This window comes from Scyliorhinus torazame, chromosome 20, assembly GCF_047496885.1.
Source record: "Scyliorhinus torazame isolate Kashiwa2021f chromosome 20, sScyTor2.1, whole genome shotgun sequence".
Lineage (NCBI taxonomy): Eukaryota > Metazoa > Chordata > Chondrichthyes > Carcharhiniformes > Scyliorhinidae > Scyliorhinus > Scyliorhinus torazame.
In genome coordinates, this window is record NC_092726.1 from 28,153,723 (window position 1) to 28,171,139 (window position 17,417).

A 17,417-nucleotide genomic window follows, 5' to 3' on the forward strand; every position below is an offset into this window, starting at 1 on the left:
TCCGCCCCACCTCCATATGCAGCTCCAGTAGTTCAGACACCCCACATAGCGCCCCCAGTGGACTGGGCTCCAAGTCCAAATGCAAGGTTGGCTACATGGTGCTGAAAAAAGAACGGCAACATTTCTCCACCTTCAGACAGGATCAGAATATATGTACGTGCTTGGCTGAGCCTCTCCCACACCGCTTGCAAGTGTTCCCCATCCCCTCAAACGACCAGCTCACCCTTGACCTTGTCTGGTGCGTCCTGTGCGCCATCTTTAATTGTACAAACCCCAGCCCCGCACACAAAGTTGAGGCATTCACCCTCCACAACCCCTCAAACCACAATCTCTCCTCCTGCTCCTCCTCCCACTTGGCCTTAACCCCCCACTCCAACGACGCTGTCACCTCCTCCAGAATCCTCCCAGACATCGGCAAGATGACGCCCCCCCCCCCACCAACCTTCCAACCCCATGACCGACAACACCCCTTCGAACATCGAACATGGTGTCGCCAGAAAGGTCGGGGAAACCATCCTTGCGAAGTCCCACACCTGCATATACCTAAAGGAGGCCTCCCTCCCGTGGAATTCCAAACTTCCCCATCAAGCTCACAAACCGCCCTTCCAGGAATAAGTCCTTCATCTCCCTCACCCAGAAACATGTGGGGCGGGACTCTCCGCAATCGGCGCGATGTCCGCCGACCGGCGCCAAAAACGGCGCCAATCAGACGGGCATCGCGCCGCCCCAAAGGTGCGGAATTCTCCGCCCCTTGACCGGCCGAGCCCTAACCTTGAGGGGCTAGGCCCGCGCCGGACTGATTTCCGCCCCGCCAGCTGGTGGGAAAGGCCTTTGGTGCCCCGCCAGCTGGCGCAAAACTGACTTTGCCGTGCGGCGCATGCGTGGGAGCGTCAGCGGCCGCTCACGGCATCCCCGCGCATGCACAGTGGAGGGAGTTTCTTCCGCCTCCGCTATAGTGGAGACCGTGGCGAAGGCAGAAGAAAAAGAGTGCCACCACGGCACAGGCCCGCCCGCCGATCGGTGGGCCCCGATCGCGGGCCAGGCCACCGTGGGGGCACCCCCCAGGACCCCCCCAGGACCCCGGAGCCCGCCCGCGCCGCCTTGTCCCGCCGTTCAAAAGGTGGTTCAATCCACGCCGGCTGCGTGGGTTGACAGCGGCGGGACTTCGGCCCATCGCGGACCGGAGAATCGCCGGGGGTGGGCCCGCCGACCGGCGCGGCGCGATTCCCACCCCCGGCGATTCTCCGGTGGCGGACAATTCGGGACACGGCGGGGGCGGGATTCACGCCAGGGGGAGCCGCTGCCAATGGCCCCCGACCAGGGTGGCGGGAATCCCGCCCCCGCCCGAAAAACGGCGCCGGAGAATACGGCAGCCGGCGTCGTGGCGGTGGGGCGGGATCCGCGCCGCCCCCCCCCCCGGCGATTCTCCGACCCGGCAGAGGGAGGGGGCGGTCGGAGAATCCTGCCCCTTATCCTTATCTTTTTTTAACAAAAGCGAAATAGATGTCTGTCCCATCGTCCCAGGACGCGCCCCCTATCCCCACGCGACTGCATCCGCAAACATCTCCAGCAACAGCTGCGCCAGCCTGTTCGGAAATTCTTTATAAGACTGGTTTAGCTCAGTGGGCTAGACAGCTGCTCTGTGATGCAGAACAAGGCCAGCAGTGCGGGTTCAATTCCCGTACCAGCTGAGAATTCGGATTTCTCCCTCTGTGTACCCGAACAGGCTCCGAAATGTGGCGACGAGGAGATTTTCACAGTAACTTCAATGCAGTGTTAATGTAAGCTGACTTGTGCCAATAAAAAGGAGTATTATTATTAACATTCCACCGGAACCCATCCGGCCCCGGTGCTTTACCCGTTTTCCCCATCGCCGACTGAACCTCCTCAATCCCTCCTGCCTCCTCCAACCCCGCCCCGTCCTCCTCTTCCACTGTGGGACACTCCAGCCCCTTCACAAACTCCCTCATTTCCGACTCATTCCCCGGGGTTCCGACCTACACAACCTCGTAAAACTCCTCCAATGCCCGATTCACCAGCTCCCGGTGCAGTCACCAGCCTCCTCACCCCTGACCACCTCCACCAGCGCCTCCCATCCAACTGACGGTGAGGCCTTCCCATTTCTGTTGAACCCCACATAATCGTCAATGACCTTTGTCATCTGCACACAAAAGTCCGGATGGACAAGCAGTCGCTCATCCATCCTCCACTCCGGACTCTGTGTATGCCCCCTCCTCCAAGACCACATCCACCGAGTGCGGAGCGTGATCTGAAATAATGATCGCCGAGTATTCCGCTTCCCTCACCCTCAACAACAATGACCTCCTCACACTCCCCAATTGGGGCAGCACGGTAGCATTGTGGATAGCGCAATTGCTTCACAGCTCCAGGGTCCCAGGTTCGATTCCCGGCTTGGGTCACTGTCTGTGCGGAGTCTGCACCTCCTCCCCCGTATCTGCGTGGGTTTCCTCCGGGTGCTCCGGTTTCCTCCCACAGTCCAAAGATGCGCAGGTTAGGTGGATTGGCCATGATAAATTGCCCTTAGTGTCCAAAATTGCCCTTAGTGTTGGGTGGGGTTACTGGGTTATGGGGATAGGGTGGAGGTGTTGACCTTGGGTGGGGTGCTCTTTCCAAGAGCCGGTGCAGACTCGATGGGCCGAATGGCCTCCTTCTGCACTGTAAATTCCGTGATAATAAAGAAATCAGTCCTGGCATAGACATTATGCACTGCTACCCCCTGGATGTAGGAACCGCCCGTTACCCCCCCCCCCCAAGGGGTCAAAGAGCGAGGCTTAGATCGATCCACCTTCGGATGCAACACTATGTTTAAATCTCCACCCAAATTTAAGTGATGCATGCCCAGGCCGCCACCATCCTCTTCATAAATCCTACATCATCCCAATTCGGGCATACACGCTAACCAACACCGCCAACCCTCCATTACTATAATGTATCTGTCCCCCCCGATCTGCCACCACCTTCTCCATCTGAAACCTTATCCAACAGTACCACCACCCCACGGGCCCTCCTGTCAAGGCCCGAGTCAAACACCTGACTCATTCAACCTTTTCTGAAGCCTTACCTGGTCCTCCACCCTCAGATGGGTCTCCTGCAGCAACACATCGCTCTTGTAAAGCGCTGTTGAAGGCCATCTGCCTTCTTACCAGCTCCACCGTGACGTTCTGGGATGTATGTAGCCCACTGCCTTCCCACCCGATTCTGTTCGGCCTAAGGCCTTCTCCTTCGCCTGATCGCTGTGACAACAGACTCACAGCTCTTGGTGGATCGTTTGCCTCTGCCTTCGGCCCAGCGCGACCCAATGAGCCCTATCCAGCTCAAGAGGAGCTGTTCTCCTCCGCAACCAATTTGACGGACGTCCCCGAAAAGCCGGCCTCGGCTCCTCCAGCCTCTCAGGCAGTCCCGCAATCCAATGATTCTGCCACCGTGACCTGTTCTCCAGGCCCTCCACCTTCAGCAACTCCTCTCCCAGCGAGGCGAGCTTGCCGCTGTGCCACGGCAATGCCTCCTCCACTCCCTTCCAACACCTCGCCATGCTCCGACACCGCCTCCAACATCTTACCAAGAGCCTCCTTGATCGGGGCCCAACATATCTTCCACCAATTGTTTGAGCATTCCCATCACCTCCTTCCCGTGCCGTTCTAAATGCTTGGGAAACTGCCGCTCAAACTCCTCTGCCGTCCCCATGGCCAGTGTGCCCATCGTAATGGGTGCGGCCCCACCTAGCGAACTTCTTCCGCCACCTCGCCCGCCACAGAACTCCGCACCGAACTCACGCCTGCAGGCAGAGTAGCGCTCATTCCTTATCGTTCTTCCGTTGGGATTTCGACACCCTCCTATTCCCATGACTTTATTGAAGACAGTTCACATGAAAGATCCCCCAAAACTGGCTGAGAAGGGATTAAAAAAACAAGGACTCTGGTGGGAGCCACCCAACATGCGACCTCCATGTACACATCGCCATCGAGAGCTCCCACCTCTGTGAAATTGGGGTCATTCAAAACTCTGCTGTCCCATGTCTTAACTTGCACCAAGTCCCACTCCCTATCACCCCAGTGCTGGCGGGGGGTCTCCGCACCTTTAGGGGCCAAGCCCTCACCTTGAGGGGCTAGCCCTGCGCCGGAGTGGTTGGCGCGCTTGGCGCTACGCCAGCCGGGGCCGAAGGGACCTCGGCGGGCGGCGGAAGTCCTTGCATGCGCGGGAGCGTCAGCGGCTGCTGACGTCAGCCCCGCGCATGCGCAGGCGTGGGGGTCTCTTCCGCATTGGCCGCGGTGAAGACTGTGGCCGAGGCGGAGGGAGAAGAGTGCCCCCATGGCACAGGCCCGCCCACGGATCGGTGGGCCCCGGGGCGGGGGCGGGGGGGGGGGGTGGTGCTCGCCGACCCGCGCGGTGCGATTCCCGCCCCCGCCGAATATCCGGTGCCGGAGAATTCGGCAACCGGCGGGGGCGGAATCCACGCCAGACCCCGGCGATTCTCCGACCCGGCGGGGGGGGGGTCGGAGAATCCCGCCCCTGGTTTCTTGAGCATCCCTAATTTCAGTAACTCTACCATTGATGATCATGTCTTCACTTGCCGTATAGGCCGTATAACTCTCTATCTCCCTTCCTTTAAAGACACAGCTTAAAGCCTTGACCAAGCTTTTGACCTAATATTTCCCTAATATGGGGCGAAATTCTCCCCCAACGGCGGGATGCCCGCCGACTGGCGCCAAAGCCGGCGCCAATCAGACGGGCATCGCGCCGGCCCAAAGGTGCGGAATGCTCCGCATCTTTGGCGGCCTAGCCCCAACATTGAGGGGCTAGGCCGGCGCTGGTGGAATTTCCGCCCCGCCAGCTGGCGGAAATGGCGTTTGTTGCCCCGCCAGCTGGCGCGGAAATGCGGCGCATGCGCGGGGTCGTCAGCGGCCGCTGTCAGTTTCCCGCGCATGCGCAGTGGGGAGAGTCTCTTCCGCCTCCGCCATGGTGGAGGCCGTGGCGGAGGCAGAAGGGAAAGAGTGCCCCCACGGCACAGGCCCGCCCGCGGATCGGTGGGCCCCGATCGCGGGCCAGGCCACCGTGGGGGCACCCCCCGGGGTCAGATCGCCCCGCGCCCACCCCCAGGACCCCGGAGCCCGCCCACGACGCCTGGCCCCGCCGGTAAATACCAGCTTTGATTTACGTCGGCGGGACAGGCAATTCCTGGGCGGGACTTCGGCCCATCCGGGCCGGAGAATCCAGCGGGGGGTCCCGCCAACCGGCGCGGCCCGATTCCCGCCCCCGCCCAATCTCCGGGAGCGGAGACTTCGGCGGGGGCGGGGGCGGGATTCACGGCGGCCAACGGCCATTCTCCGACCCGGCGGGGGGTCGGAGAATGACGCCCATGGTTCAGTGTCACATTTGATCTTCTAAAGCTGCTGTGAAACACCTTAGGATGTTCCATTACGGTAAAAGTGCAAATTTAAGTTGCTGTTTGGTTGGTTCCACTGGAAAATACATGTGGTTCGTAGTCATAGACTGAATTGGGCTCAATAAGGTGGCCGTTTATAGCATAGTCTGGCATTATTCACCATTGAGGTGAGTGAAAATTGCCATCTGACTGGGTACCGGAGAATGAATGAAAGCTGTGGAAAAGTACCCCAAAGTACGGGCAGCGTGGTAGCACAGTGGTTAGCACTGTGGCTTCACAGCACCAGGGTCCCAGGTTCGATTCCCCGCTGCGTCACTGTCTGCGCGGAGTCTGCACGTTCTCCCCGCGTCTGCGTGGGTTTCCTCCGGGTGCTCCGGTTTCCTCCCGCAGTCCAAAGATGTGCAGGTTAGGTGGATTGGCCGCGCTAAATTGCCCTTCGTGACCCGAAAGGTTAGGAGGGGTTATTGGGTTGCGGGGGATAGGATGGAAGTGAGGGATTAAGTGGGTCGGTGCAGACTCGATGGGCCGAATGGCCTCCTTCTGCACTGTGTGTTCTATGTTGTATGTTAGAAAAAGCATCTTTATAGCTACAAAGCTTGGGCGAAATTCTCCTGAAACGGCGCGATGTCCGCCGACTGGTGCCCAAAACGGCGCAAATCAGACGGGCATCGCGCTGCCCCAAAGGTGCGGAATGCTCCGCAGCTTTGGGGGGCGAGCCCCAACCTTAAGGGGCTAGGTCGGCGCCGGCGAATTTCCGCCCCGCCAGCTGGCGGAAAAGGCCTTTGGTGCCCCGCCAGCTGGCGCGGAAATGACATCTCCGGGCGGCGCATGCGCGGGAGCGTCAGCGGCCGCCGACAGTTTCCCGCGCATGCGCAGTGGAGGGAGTCTCTTCCGCCTCCGCCATGGTGGAGACCGTGGCGAAGGCGGAAGGGAAAGAGTGCCCCCTCGGCACAGGTGGGCCCCGATCGCGGGCCAGGCCACCGTGGGGGCACCCCCCGGGGCCAGATCGCCCCGCGCACCCCCCCCAGGACCCCGGAGCCCGCCCGCGCTGCCTTGTCCCGCCGGTTTAATTTACGCCGGCGGGACAGGCATTTTGGCGGCGGGACTTCGGCCCATCTGGGCCGGGGAATCGCGGCGCGAATCCCGCCCCCGCCGAATATCCGGAAGTGGAGAATTCGGCAACCGGCGGGGGCGGGATTCACGCCAGCCCCCGGCGATTCTCCGACCCGGCCGGGGGGGGGTCAGAGAATCGCGCCCCTTTTCCTTGCTACAGTGATGATAAGAGAAAGAGCCTAGTGAGTTCCAGCTCTTCACACCGGTTAAGGGACCTCATTTGCTACAGTTTAACGGTTTAAAAAATAGTTGACGGAATTTCAGCTTTGGCGCAAGATTGGAATGATAAGACCTTTGGTTTTTTTTTCATTGTTATGTTCTTCCAACCGTCTTTTCTTCTTGTCCGTTAACTTTCAGGCTCCCCTTATTATTATAGTTCCACACCAAGGACCAGCGCACCTCCCGCTGCTGCAGCTGCCTATGACCACCTGTAGTTTCCACAGCAACCGGGGAACTATGCCGAGCGATGCTCTGGGGTTTCATGTTCTGTCAGCCTAATTGATTTGAGCACAAAGAAATGTGCAAAACTCTATTTATGAATGAAATATGACGGACGGGCAATAATTTCACCCCCGGATATTTCCGTAACATGCCAGACAGGATTCTACAATCAGTTCAGCAGGGGATTGTCTCCTCTTTCCCGATCTGGACCTACAGATAATTCTCAAGAACAAAAAGCCATAGGCCATGGCTAGATAGAAATTGCTTTTGGACAATAAAGAATGCAAATGCACTATTAGTATTGTAAATTATACATGGATTCTGCATATTACGCTCAGTATGGGCACAAACAATATTTGTATACAAGGCTCTAATAGGCTCATTACGTGACTTTAATTATGAATGTGATGAGTTGAAATAATAATGTGAAGGGGGATCCATCCCTAGTTAAAGACGGAAGCACAATTAGCAATAGCTGAATGCTATCGTGCATGGCTTCGCAGACGAGGGATGGAACTTCTGAATCTTACAGAAACCCACTTTCTCGAGAGACAGACTGGCAATCTTCAGTGTAGACTGAGCGAGGAACACAGTGCATCGGAGAGGCATCAATTCACCTCTGCCACTTAACACGAAACCGCGATGAAGAATCAGGCATTTCAACACACTCTTCATGAAAAGTCTTCACTGGGCTGAGGCGACTTCTCACCATCTCCGCCACTCTTCTAGATTTTGCGAATAGTTTAGAGACCCTGATATTAAGAGAAAAGAACACATTTCGAAATTTCGTCCTGAAAATTCAGCTCGCATTCGAACTTGGTCCTGCGGAACCTTTGATTTTTCTGCTCAGTATGGAGTTGCCCATTCTGCTCGAATCTGACTTTTCACAAGCAGCAAAGTATCAGAATGAACGAAAGATAAATCAATAAATGCATCACAATTAGTTTGTCAATGTGTAACATATATAAGATAAATCTTTTTTAATTCTTTGATATTTTAATGGGCTGATTGCATCAAGCACATTTACCACATGGAATGACAAACTGTGGGAAGTGGTTTTGGATTCATGAGGAAATGGAACTTTCAGCTACCAAGACTGACAGCTCACAGCTTTGAAGGACCTGCAGCAATCCATGTGCAAGACCACTATCTTTGTCTTGTTTTACGACAGCTCACTCATTTTGGAGGGCCACACTGAGACACAAAGGCCCAGGACTATTCCTTTGCTATGTATGTATGTAAACTATGAAACTATCACAAAGAAAAAATATTTTAATTCCAGTGTAGCATGATTTTAAATATTGGAAATAAAATTTGTTGACTGTAAAAATTAAAATTGAGAATTTATTTTGTTGTGTTCCTGCTGGAGGTGAGCTTATTGGGCTGGATTCTTCCATTTTCAGGCTACAGAACATAGAACATAGAAGAGTACAGCACAGAACAGGCCCTTCGGCCCTCGATGTTGTGCCGAGCATTGTCCGAAACCAAGATCAAGCTATCCCACTCCCTGTCATTCTGGTGTGCTCCATGTGCCTATCCAATAACCACTTGAAAGTTCCTAAAGTGTCCGACTCCACTATCACAGCAGGCAGTCCATTCCACACCCTAACCACTCTCTGAGTAAAGAACCTACCTCGGACATCCCTCCGATATCTCCCACCCTGAATCTTATAGTTATGCCCCCTTGTAACAGCTACATCCACCCGAGGAAATAGTCTCTGAACGTCCACTCTATCTATCCCCCTCATTATCTTATAAACCTCTATTAAGTCGCCTCTCATCCTCCTCCGCTCCAAAGAGAAAAGCCCTAGCTCGCTCAGCCTTTCCTCATAAGACCTACCCTCCAAACCAGGCAGCATCCTGGTAAATCTCCTTTGCACCCTTTCCAATGCTTCCACATCCTTCCTATAATGAGGTGACCAGAACTGCACACAATACTCCAAATATGGTCTCACCAGGGTCATGTATAGTTGCAGCATATCCCCACGGCTCTTAACTCAAGCCCCCTGTTAATAAACGCTAACACACTATAAGCCTTCTTCACGACTCTATCCACTTGAGTGGCAACCTTCAGAGATCTGTGGACATGAACCCCACGATGTCTCTGATCCTCCACATTCCTCAGAACCCTGCCGTTGACCCAGTAATCCGCATTCAAATATTTCCTACCAAAATGATTCACCTCGCACTTATCAGGGTTAAGCTCCATCTGCCATTTTTCGGCCCAGCTCTGCATCCTATCAATGTCTCTTTGCAGCCTACAACAGCCGTCCACCTCATCCACTACTCCGCCAATCTTGGTGTCATCAGCAAATTTACTGACCCACCCTTCAGCCCCCTCCTCCAAGTCATTGATAAAAATCACAAATAGCAGAGGACCCAGCACTGATCCCTGTGGTACACCGCTGGTAACTGGTCTCCAGTCTGAAAATTTTCCATCCACCACCACCCTCTCTCTGCCTTCTATGTGATAGCCAGTTACTTATCCAATTGGCCAAATTTCCAGAGGAAGTGTCTAGTCTTCCGACAAAAAAGTTGGCGGGACCCCGCACCGATACTCCGCCCGGTGAGGGGCGACCAGCCGCCCCACGTAAAGCCCCCGACAGAAACGGCCGGAGAATTGCTGGGTCCGTGACAGCGCAAGCGCAGGGCGGAGACCTATAGCGGTCGCGCCATATAACATGGCGCTAGCCGGGCGGAGATTCGGCCTGCCCCGGCAACCCCCCTCGCAACACCGCACCAGTCCCCCCCCCAACCCCCGCCGAAGCCCCCCTCCCGGCCAGCAGAATAGCCCCACCCCCAACTGTGGCGGCGCTAGACACAGCCCGCAGCCTCCACGCGGGGTTGACGAAACCGCAGACCACAAGTGATCCCCGCCGTCGGGGAGTGGGCCTATCGGGATCGGAGCATCGGGGGGAGGGCCTTCAGGTGACGCCCTGAGGCTGTCCCAACAGCGTGCGGCCTACTCAGCGATGACACCGTTTTGGATGGGGAGGTGGGGGGAGGAGCATCCGGAAACCTCGATTCCGGCGTTTAAAGGGATTCTCCGCTCAATCGGAGTATGCGATTTCGGAGTTGGCAATCGGAGAATCCCGCCCAAAGTAACACCCTTACTGAGCACACAACAGGATTGCAGTGGGGTTAATCATCATGGCAGTCCCTGGCTCTGACCACTGCTGAGCCTCGAACTGCACTGTGACAACCATTGCTCCGGTGTTACTATCCAATAGTTTTGGCCATTCTTCTGAACGTCAGGGCCAGATCAATATCTTAACCTCTTGTTTATATGTATTTGAGTTTCAAGGCCCCATCCTGCCACGACTGCTGTTAACTCAGCAACAAGGAGACCTGTTGTTACGCAGCGTGTACAGCCAGCTTGCCATCGAGGGTGAGTAGGGAGATATGTGGAGAGCTCGTCCCTCCATCAAAGGCACTTATTTTAAGTGGTGCCTTAGATCGAGGGAATCAACATTGGGAAGAGCACTAAATCTCAGGTAAGCTTCAGAGATACTAAAGTCTCGACTCGTATGAAATAACTTAATTTTTATGAGCCATTAACCAATGTCAATTTTGGTTAGACTATCCTTCCCCTGCCTCCAGTCACCCAACTTCCACTCAGCTTCAACCCTGTCCACCAAACTAGTCTTTACTGAGAATACCATATGATGACAGCCAATCAAATCTAGCTCCATCAGTGTGACTCCCACTATACATGTGCTGCGGGATTGTCCGACCCCCCCCCCGCCGGGTCGGAGAATCGCCGGGGGGGGGGGCCGCGTGAATCCCGCCCCTCCGCTCCGACGCTGGCTGCCGTATTCTCCGGCGCGATTTTCGGGCGGGGGCCGGGGAATCACGCCGCGCCGGCCGGGGGGCGTTGGCAGCCCCGGCAATTCCCCGGGCCCCGATGGGGGGACGAGCGGCCGTCGGTTCCTGGCCAGTCCCGCCGGCGTGAAATGGACATGGTCCCACACGGCGGGTCGTGGCAGGTAGGCGGGCTGGCGCGGTCCTCGTGGGGGGGGGGGGGGGCGGGGGGGGGGGGATCCAGCCCCAGGGGGCCACGACGGCCTGGCCCGCCATCGGGGCCCACCTATCTGCGGGAGGGCCTGTGCCGTGGGGGCACTCCTTCCTTCCGCGCCGGCCTCGGTAGGGCTCCGCCACGGCCGGCGCGGAGACGACAATCCCCTGCGCGTGCGCAAGAATACGGCGGCCGGTCTGCGCAGGCGCTAACTCGCGCCGGCCCTTCGGCGCCGGTTGGCGGGCCGCCAACCCCTCTGGCACCAGTCTAGCCCCCCGGGAAGTGCGGAGGATTCCGCAACTTCCGGTTGTCCCGACGGCAGAGTGGTTCCCGCCATTTTTTTAGGCCGGTGTCGGGTCATTGGGAGATTCGGGAGAATCCCGCTTTGTCGCAATTCCTGAAGCGACGTAAGTCTGAAGCATTCACAATAATCTTCAACCAGAACTGCCGAGGGGATGATCGACCTTGGTCTCCTCCGGAGGTCCTCAGCATCACGGATGCCAGTCTTTGGCCAATTCGAATCACTGATACCAAGAAACGCCTCAAGCCACTGGATCCTGCAAAAGCTGACAACATTCCGGCAATAGTCCTGACTCCAGAAGGCCTGTCCACCACCTAAAAGGCACAAGTAGCACGGGGCGGCACAGTGGTTAGCACTGCGGTTTCACAGCGCCAGGGTCCCAGGTTCGATTCCCCGCTGGGCCGCTCCCTGCGCGGAGTCTGCACTTTCTCCCCCGTGTGTGCGTGGGTTTCCTCCGGGCGCTCCGGTTTCCTCCCACAGTCCAGAGACGTGCAGGTGAGGTGGATTGGCCGTGCTAAATTGTCCTTAGTGTCCGAAAAGGTTAGGAGGGGTTACGGGGATAGGGTGGAAGTGAGGGCTTAAGTGGGTCGGTGTAGACTCGATGGGCCGAATGGCCTCCTTCTGCACTGTATGTTCTAAGTCAGGAGTGTGATGGACTACTCTCCACTTGCATTGATGAGTGGAATTCCAAAACCACTCAACAAGCTCAAAGACAAAGCAACCCACTTGATGAGCAATTCTTCCACAAACATTCACTCCCTCCCCCACCGACGCCCAGTGGCAGCCGTGTGTACCGTCTACAAGATGCACTGCAGCAACTCACCAAGGCTCCTTCGGCAGCACCTTCCATATCCATGGCCATCTGGAAGGGCAAGATGATAGAAATATAGAAAATAGGAGCACTCAGCTCTTCCGCCACTATTTATCATCATGGCTGATCATCCAACACAATAGCCTAATCCAGCCTCCCCCCCCCCCCCATACCCTTTGATCCCCTTTGCCCCCAGTGCAATTTCTTTTTTTTTCTTGTTTTAAAAATTCCGAGTCCCGAATCATTTTTTGTCCAATGAAGGGGCAATTTAGCGCGGCCAATCCTCCTACCCTGCACATCTTTGGGTTGTGGGGGTGAGACCCACCCAGACACGGGGAGAATGTGCAAACTCCACACGGACAGTGACCCGGGGCCGGGATCGAACCCGGGCCCTCGGCGCCGTGAGGCAGCAGTGCTAACCACTGCGCCACCGTGCTGTCCCCAAGTACTATGTCTAACTGCTTCTTGAAGACACACAAGGTTTTGAGCTACTTCCTGTGTAACAAATTCCACAGGCCGACCATTCTCAGGGTGAAGAAATGTCTTCCCATCTCTGTCCTAAGGGGTCTACCCCGTATCCTCAGTCTGTGACCCATGGGGCGAGATTCTCCGACCCCCCGCCGGGTCGGAGAATTGCCGGGGGCTGGCGTGAATCCCGCCCCCGCCGGTTGCCAATGTCTCCGGCACTGGAGATTCGGCAGGGGCGGGAATCGCGCCGCGCCGGTTGGCGGGCCCCCCCGCTCGATTCTCCGGCCCGGGTGGGCCGAAGTCCCGCCGCTAAAATGCCTGTCCCGCCGGCGTAAATTAAATCGCCTACCTTACCGGCGGGACAAGGCGGCGCGGGCGGGCTCCGGGGTCCTGGGGGGGGGCGCGGGGCGATCTGGCCCCGGGGGGTGCCCCCACGGTGGCCTGGCCCGCGATCGGGGCCCACCGATCGCGGGCGGGCCTGTGCCGTGGGGGCAGTCTTTCCCTTCCGCCTCCGCCATGGTGGAAGAGACGCCATGAAGCGACTCCCTCCACTGCGCATGCGTGGGAAGCTGTCAGCGGCCGCTGACGCTCCCGCGCGTGCGCCGCCCGGAGATGTCATTTCCGCGCCAGCTGGCGGGGCACCAAAGGCCTTTTCCGCCAGCTGGCGGGGCGGAAATTCGTCCGGCGCCGACCTAGCCCCTCAATGTTGGGGCTCGGCCCCCAAAGATGCGGAGCATTCCGCACCTTTGGGGCGGCGCGATGCCCGTCTGATTTGCGCCGTTTTGGGCGCCAGTCGGCGGACATCGCGCCGTTTCCGGAGAATTTCCCCCCTGGTTCTGGACACCCTCATCATCAGGAACATCCTTCCTGCATCGTTGTACCCTCAATAACGATGCTCAGAGAGTAAACGGTAAAGAAGGCTTTAATAAACTAAGACCTAGCCTGGTGCCGAGACGGGTGCTTACTGGGTGCCGCCCACAAGGGGGCCCCTTATATATGGCTCCCAGGTGAGCGGACCCGAAGGCGGAGTTCCCCAGGGTTCCACGCCCGGTCTTAAAGGGGACATCACCTTACATGATGATGAGGGTACAGTAATACATTAACCGTTCATCACATGCATCTAGTCCTGTTAGAATTTCATAGCTTTCTATGAGATTCCCCCCTCATTCTTCTAAACTCCAGTGACTCAATCTCTCCTCATGCGTCAATCTCGCCATGCGAGGAATTAGTCTTTGCTGAACTCCCGCTGTAGCAAGAACATCCTTCCTCAGATCAGGAGACCAAAACTGCACGCAATATTGGAATATCAATCTCACCAAGGCCTCGCATTACTGCAGTAAGAGATCTCTGCTCCTGTGGTCCAATCCTCTCGTAATGAAGGCCAACAAACCGTTTGCTTCTTTCTCGCCTGCTGTACCTGCATGCTTACCTTCAGTGACTGGTGTACGAGGACACCCAGGTCTCGTTGCACATTCCTACCTCCTAAATTATGGCCATTCAGATAATAGCCTGCCTTCCTTTTTTTGCCACCAAAGTGGATAACTCGCATTTATCCAAATTAAACTGCATTTGCCATTTATTTGCCCACTCGCTCAACTTGTCTAAATCACACTGAAGATTCTCTGCAGCCTCCTCACAGCTCACCCTCCCACCCAGCTTGGTGTCATCCGCAAATTTGGAGATCTGGGGCGAAATTCTCCCCAAACGGCGCGATGTCCGCCGACTGGCACCCAAAACGGCGCCAATCAGACGGGCATCATGCCGCCCCAAAAGTGCGGAATGCTCCGCATCTTTGGGGGCCGAGCCCCAACATTGAGGGCCTAGGCCGACGCCGGGGGGATTTCCGCCCCGCCAGCTGGCGGAAACGGCGTTTGTTGCCCCGCCAGCTGGCGTGGAAATGACATGTCGGGGCGGCGCATGCGCGGGAGCGTCAGCGGCCACAACCGGAGACTTCGGCAACCAGCGGGGGCAGGATTCACGGCGGCCAACGGCCATTCTCCGACCCGCTGGGGGGGTCGGAGAATGATGCCCCTTATATTTAGTTCCCTCATCCAAATCATTAATGTATATTGTGAATAGCTGGGGTCCCAGCACCGATTCCTGCGATACCTCACTAGTCACTGCCTGCCAATGTGAAAACGACTCGTTAATTCCTACTCTTTGTTTACTGTCTGCCAACTAGTTTCCTATCCAGCTCAATACAAAGAACAAAGAACAAAGAAGTTCACCCACTTCCAGGCACCCACTACCCTCTGTGTAAAATACCTGCCTCGTACATCTCCTCTAAACCTTTCCCCTCGCACCTTAAACCTATGCCCCCTAGTAATTGACCCCTCTACCCTGGGAAAAAACCTCCCGTGTGACTTCACCTTTTGTACCAGTCTGCCATGAGGGACCTTGTCAAAGGCCTGATTGAAGTCCATATAGACAACATCCACTGCCCTACCTGCATCAATCATCTTTGTGATTGGCGGTATGACGGTAAAATGATATAGTGTAGATTTATTTGTTCTTAAGGGCAGCACGGCAGCATTGTGGATAGCGCAATTGCTTCACAGCTCCATGGTCCCAGGTTCGATTCCGGCTTGGGTCATTGTCTGTGCGGAGTCTGCACGTCCTCCCCGTGTCTGCGTGGGATTCCTCCGGGTGCTCCGGTTTCCTCCCACAGTCCAAAGATGTGCGGGTTAGGTGAATTGGCCAATGATAAATTGCCCTTAATGTCCAAATTGCCCTTGGTGTTGGGTGGAGGTGTTGAGTTTGGGTAGGGTGCTCTTTCCAAGAGCCGGTGCAGACTCAAAGGGCCGAATGGCCTCCTTCTGCACTGTAAATTCAATGATAATCTATGATTAATCTAGGACAAAGGTTCGGCACAACATCGTGGGCCGAAGGGCCTGTTCTGTGCTGTATTTTCTATGTTCTATGTTCTATGTTCTATGTGACCTCTTCGAAAAACTCTATCAAGTGAGTGAGACACGACCTCCCCTTCACAAAACCGTGCTGCCTCTCGCTAATACTTCCATTTGCTTCCAAATGGGAGTAGATCCTGTCTCGAAGAATTCTCTCCAGTAATTTCCCTACCACTGACGTAAGGCTCACCGGCCTGTAGTTCCCGGGATTATCCTTGCTACCCTTCTTAAACAGAGGAACAAACATTGGCTAAGTCCAGTCCTCCGGGACATCCCCTGAAGACAGTGAGGATCCAAAGATTTCTGTCAAGGCCTCAGCAATTTCCTCTCCAGCCTCCTTCAGTATTCTGGGGTAGATCCCATCAGGCCCTGGGGACTTATCTACCTTAATACTTTTCAAGACGCCCAACACCTCGGGCGAAATTCTCCGGAAACACCGCGATGTCAAGAAAAGTAATTGGCAAAGAGGATTAAGGAAAATCCCACGGCTTTTTATACATACATAAAGAGCAAGAGGGTAGCCAGGGAAAGGATTGGCCCACTCAAGGAAAGGGGAGGAAAACTATGTCATAGAATTTACAGTGCAGAAGGAGGCCATTCGGCCCATCGAGTCTGCACCGGCTCTTGGAAAGAACACCCTACCCAAGCCCACACCTCCACCCTATCCCCATAACCCAGTAACCCCACCCAACACGAAGGGCAATTTTGAACACGAAGGGCAATTTAGCATGGCCAATCCACCTATGCGTGCAGCCAGAGGAAATGAGTGAGGTACTGAATGCGTACTTTGCATCAGTATTCACCAAAGAGAAGGACTTGGTGGGTGATGAGTCTGGGGAAGGGTGTGTAGATAGTCTGGGTCACAGTGAGATCAAAAAGGAGGATGTGTTGGGCGTTTTGAAAAATATTAAGGTAGGCAAGTCCCCAGGACCTGATGGGATATACCCCAGAATACTGAGAGAGGCAAGGGAGTAAATTGCTGCGGTCTTGACAGAAATCTTTGTATCCTCATTGGCGACAGGTGAGTCGCAGAGGACTGGAGAATAGCCATTGTTGTTACTTTGTTTAAGAAGGGCAGCAGAGCTAATCCAGGAAATTAAGGCCAGTAAGCCTTACGTCAGTGGTAGGGAAATTATTGGAGAAGATTCTTCGAGACAGGATTTACTCCCATTTGGAAGCAAGTGGACGTATTAGCGAGAGGCAGCACGGTTTCGTGAAGGGGTGGTCGTGCCTCACTAACTTGATTGGGATCTTCGAGGAAGTGACGAAGATGATTGATGAGGGTAGGGTAATGGATGTTGTCTACATGGACTTCATTCAGTAAGCCTTTGACAAGGTCCCTCATGGCAGTCTGGTACAGAAGGTGAAGTCACATTGGATCAGGGGTGAGCTGGCAAGGTGGATACAGAACTGGCTAGGTCATAGAAGGCAGAGAGTAGCAATGGAAGGATGCTTTTCTGATTGAAGGGCTGTGACCAATGGTGTTCCGCAGGGATCAGTGCTGGGACCTTTGCTCTTTGTAGTATATATAAATGATTTGGAGGAAAATGTAACTGGTCTGATTCGTAAGTTTGCAGATGACACAAAGGTTGGTGGAATTGCGGATAGCGATGAGGACTGTCAGAGGATACAGCAGGATTTAGATTGTTTGGAGACTTGGGCGGAGAGATGGCAGATGGAGTTTAATCCGGACAAATGTGAGGTAATGCGTTTTGGAAGGTCTAATGCAGGTAGGGAATATACAGTGAATGGTAGAACCCTCAAGAGTATTGAAAGTCAGAGAGATCTAGGTATACAGATCCACAGGTCACTGAAAGGGGCAACACCGGTGGAGAAGGTAGTCAAGAAGGCATACGGCATGCTTGCCTTCATCGGACAGGTCATTGAGTATAAAATTGGCAAGTTATGCTGCAGCTGTATAGAACCTTAGTTAGGCCACACTTGGAGTATAGTGTTCA

At 55.4% G+C, this 17,417-nt stretch overlaps 1 protein-coding gene across 11 annotated transcripts in view; it reads left to right on the plus strand.

Annotated features, from left to right (window-relative positions):
- LOC140397021 (paired box protein Pax-8-like) overlaps positions 1–8,294 on the plus strand; it is a 149,142-nt gene extending 140,848 nt beyond the window's left edge. For 8 of the 11 annotated variants that reach the window (XM_072486059.1, XM_072486062.1, XM_072486056.1 and 5 more), the window contains one exon: positions 6,894–8,294. In XM_072486059.1, coding sequence (XP_072342160.1) covers positions 6,894–7,015 — 122 coding nt within the window. In that variant the 3' untranslated portion in view covers positions 7,016–8,294. Of the gene's footprint in view, positions 1–6,874 lie in introns of all 11 variants that reach the window. The other 3 variants (XM_072486063.1, XM_072486065.1, XM_072486057.1) reach the window with 1 other exon arrangement.
- Positions 8,295–17,417: the final 9,123 nt, after the last annotated feature.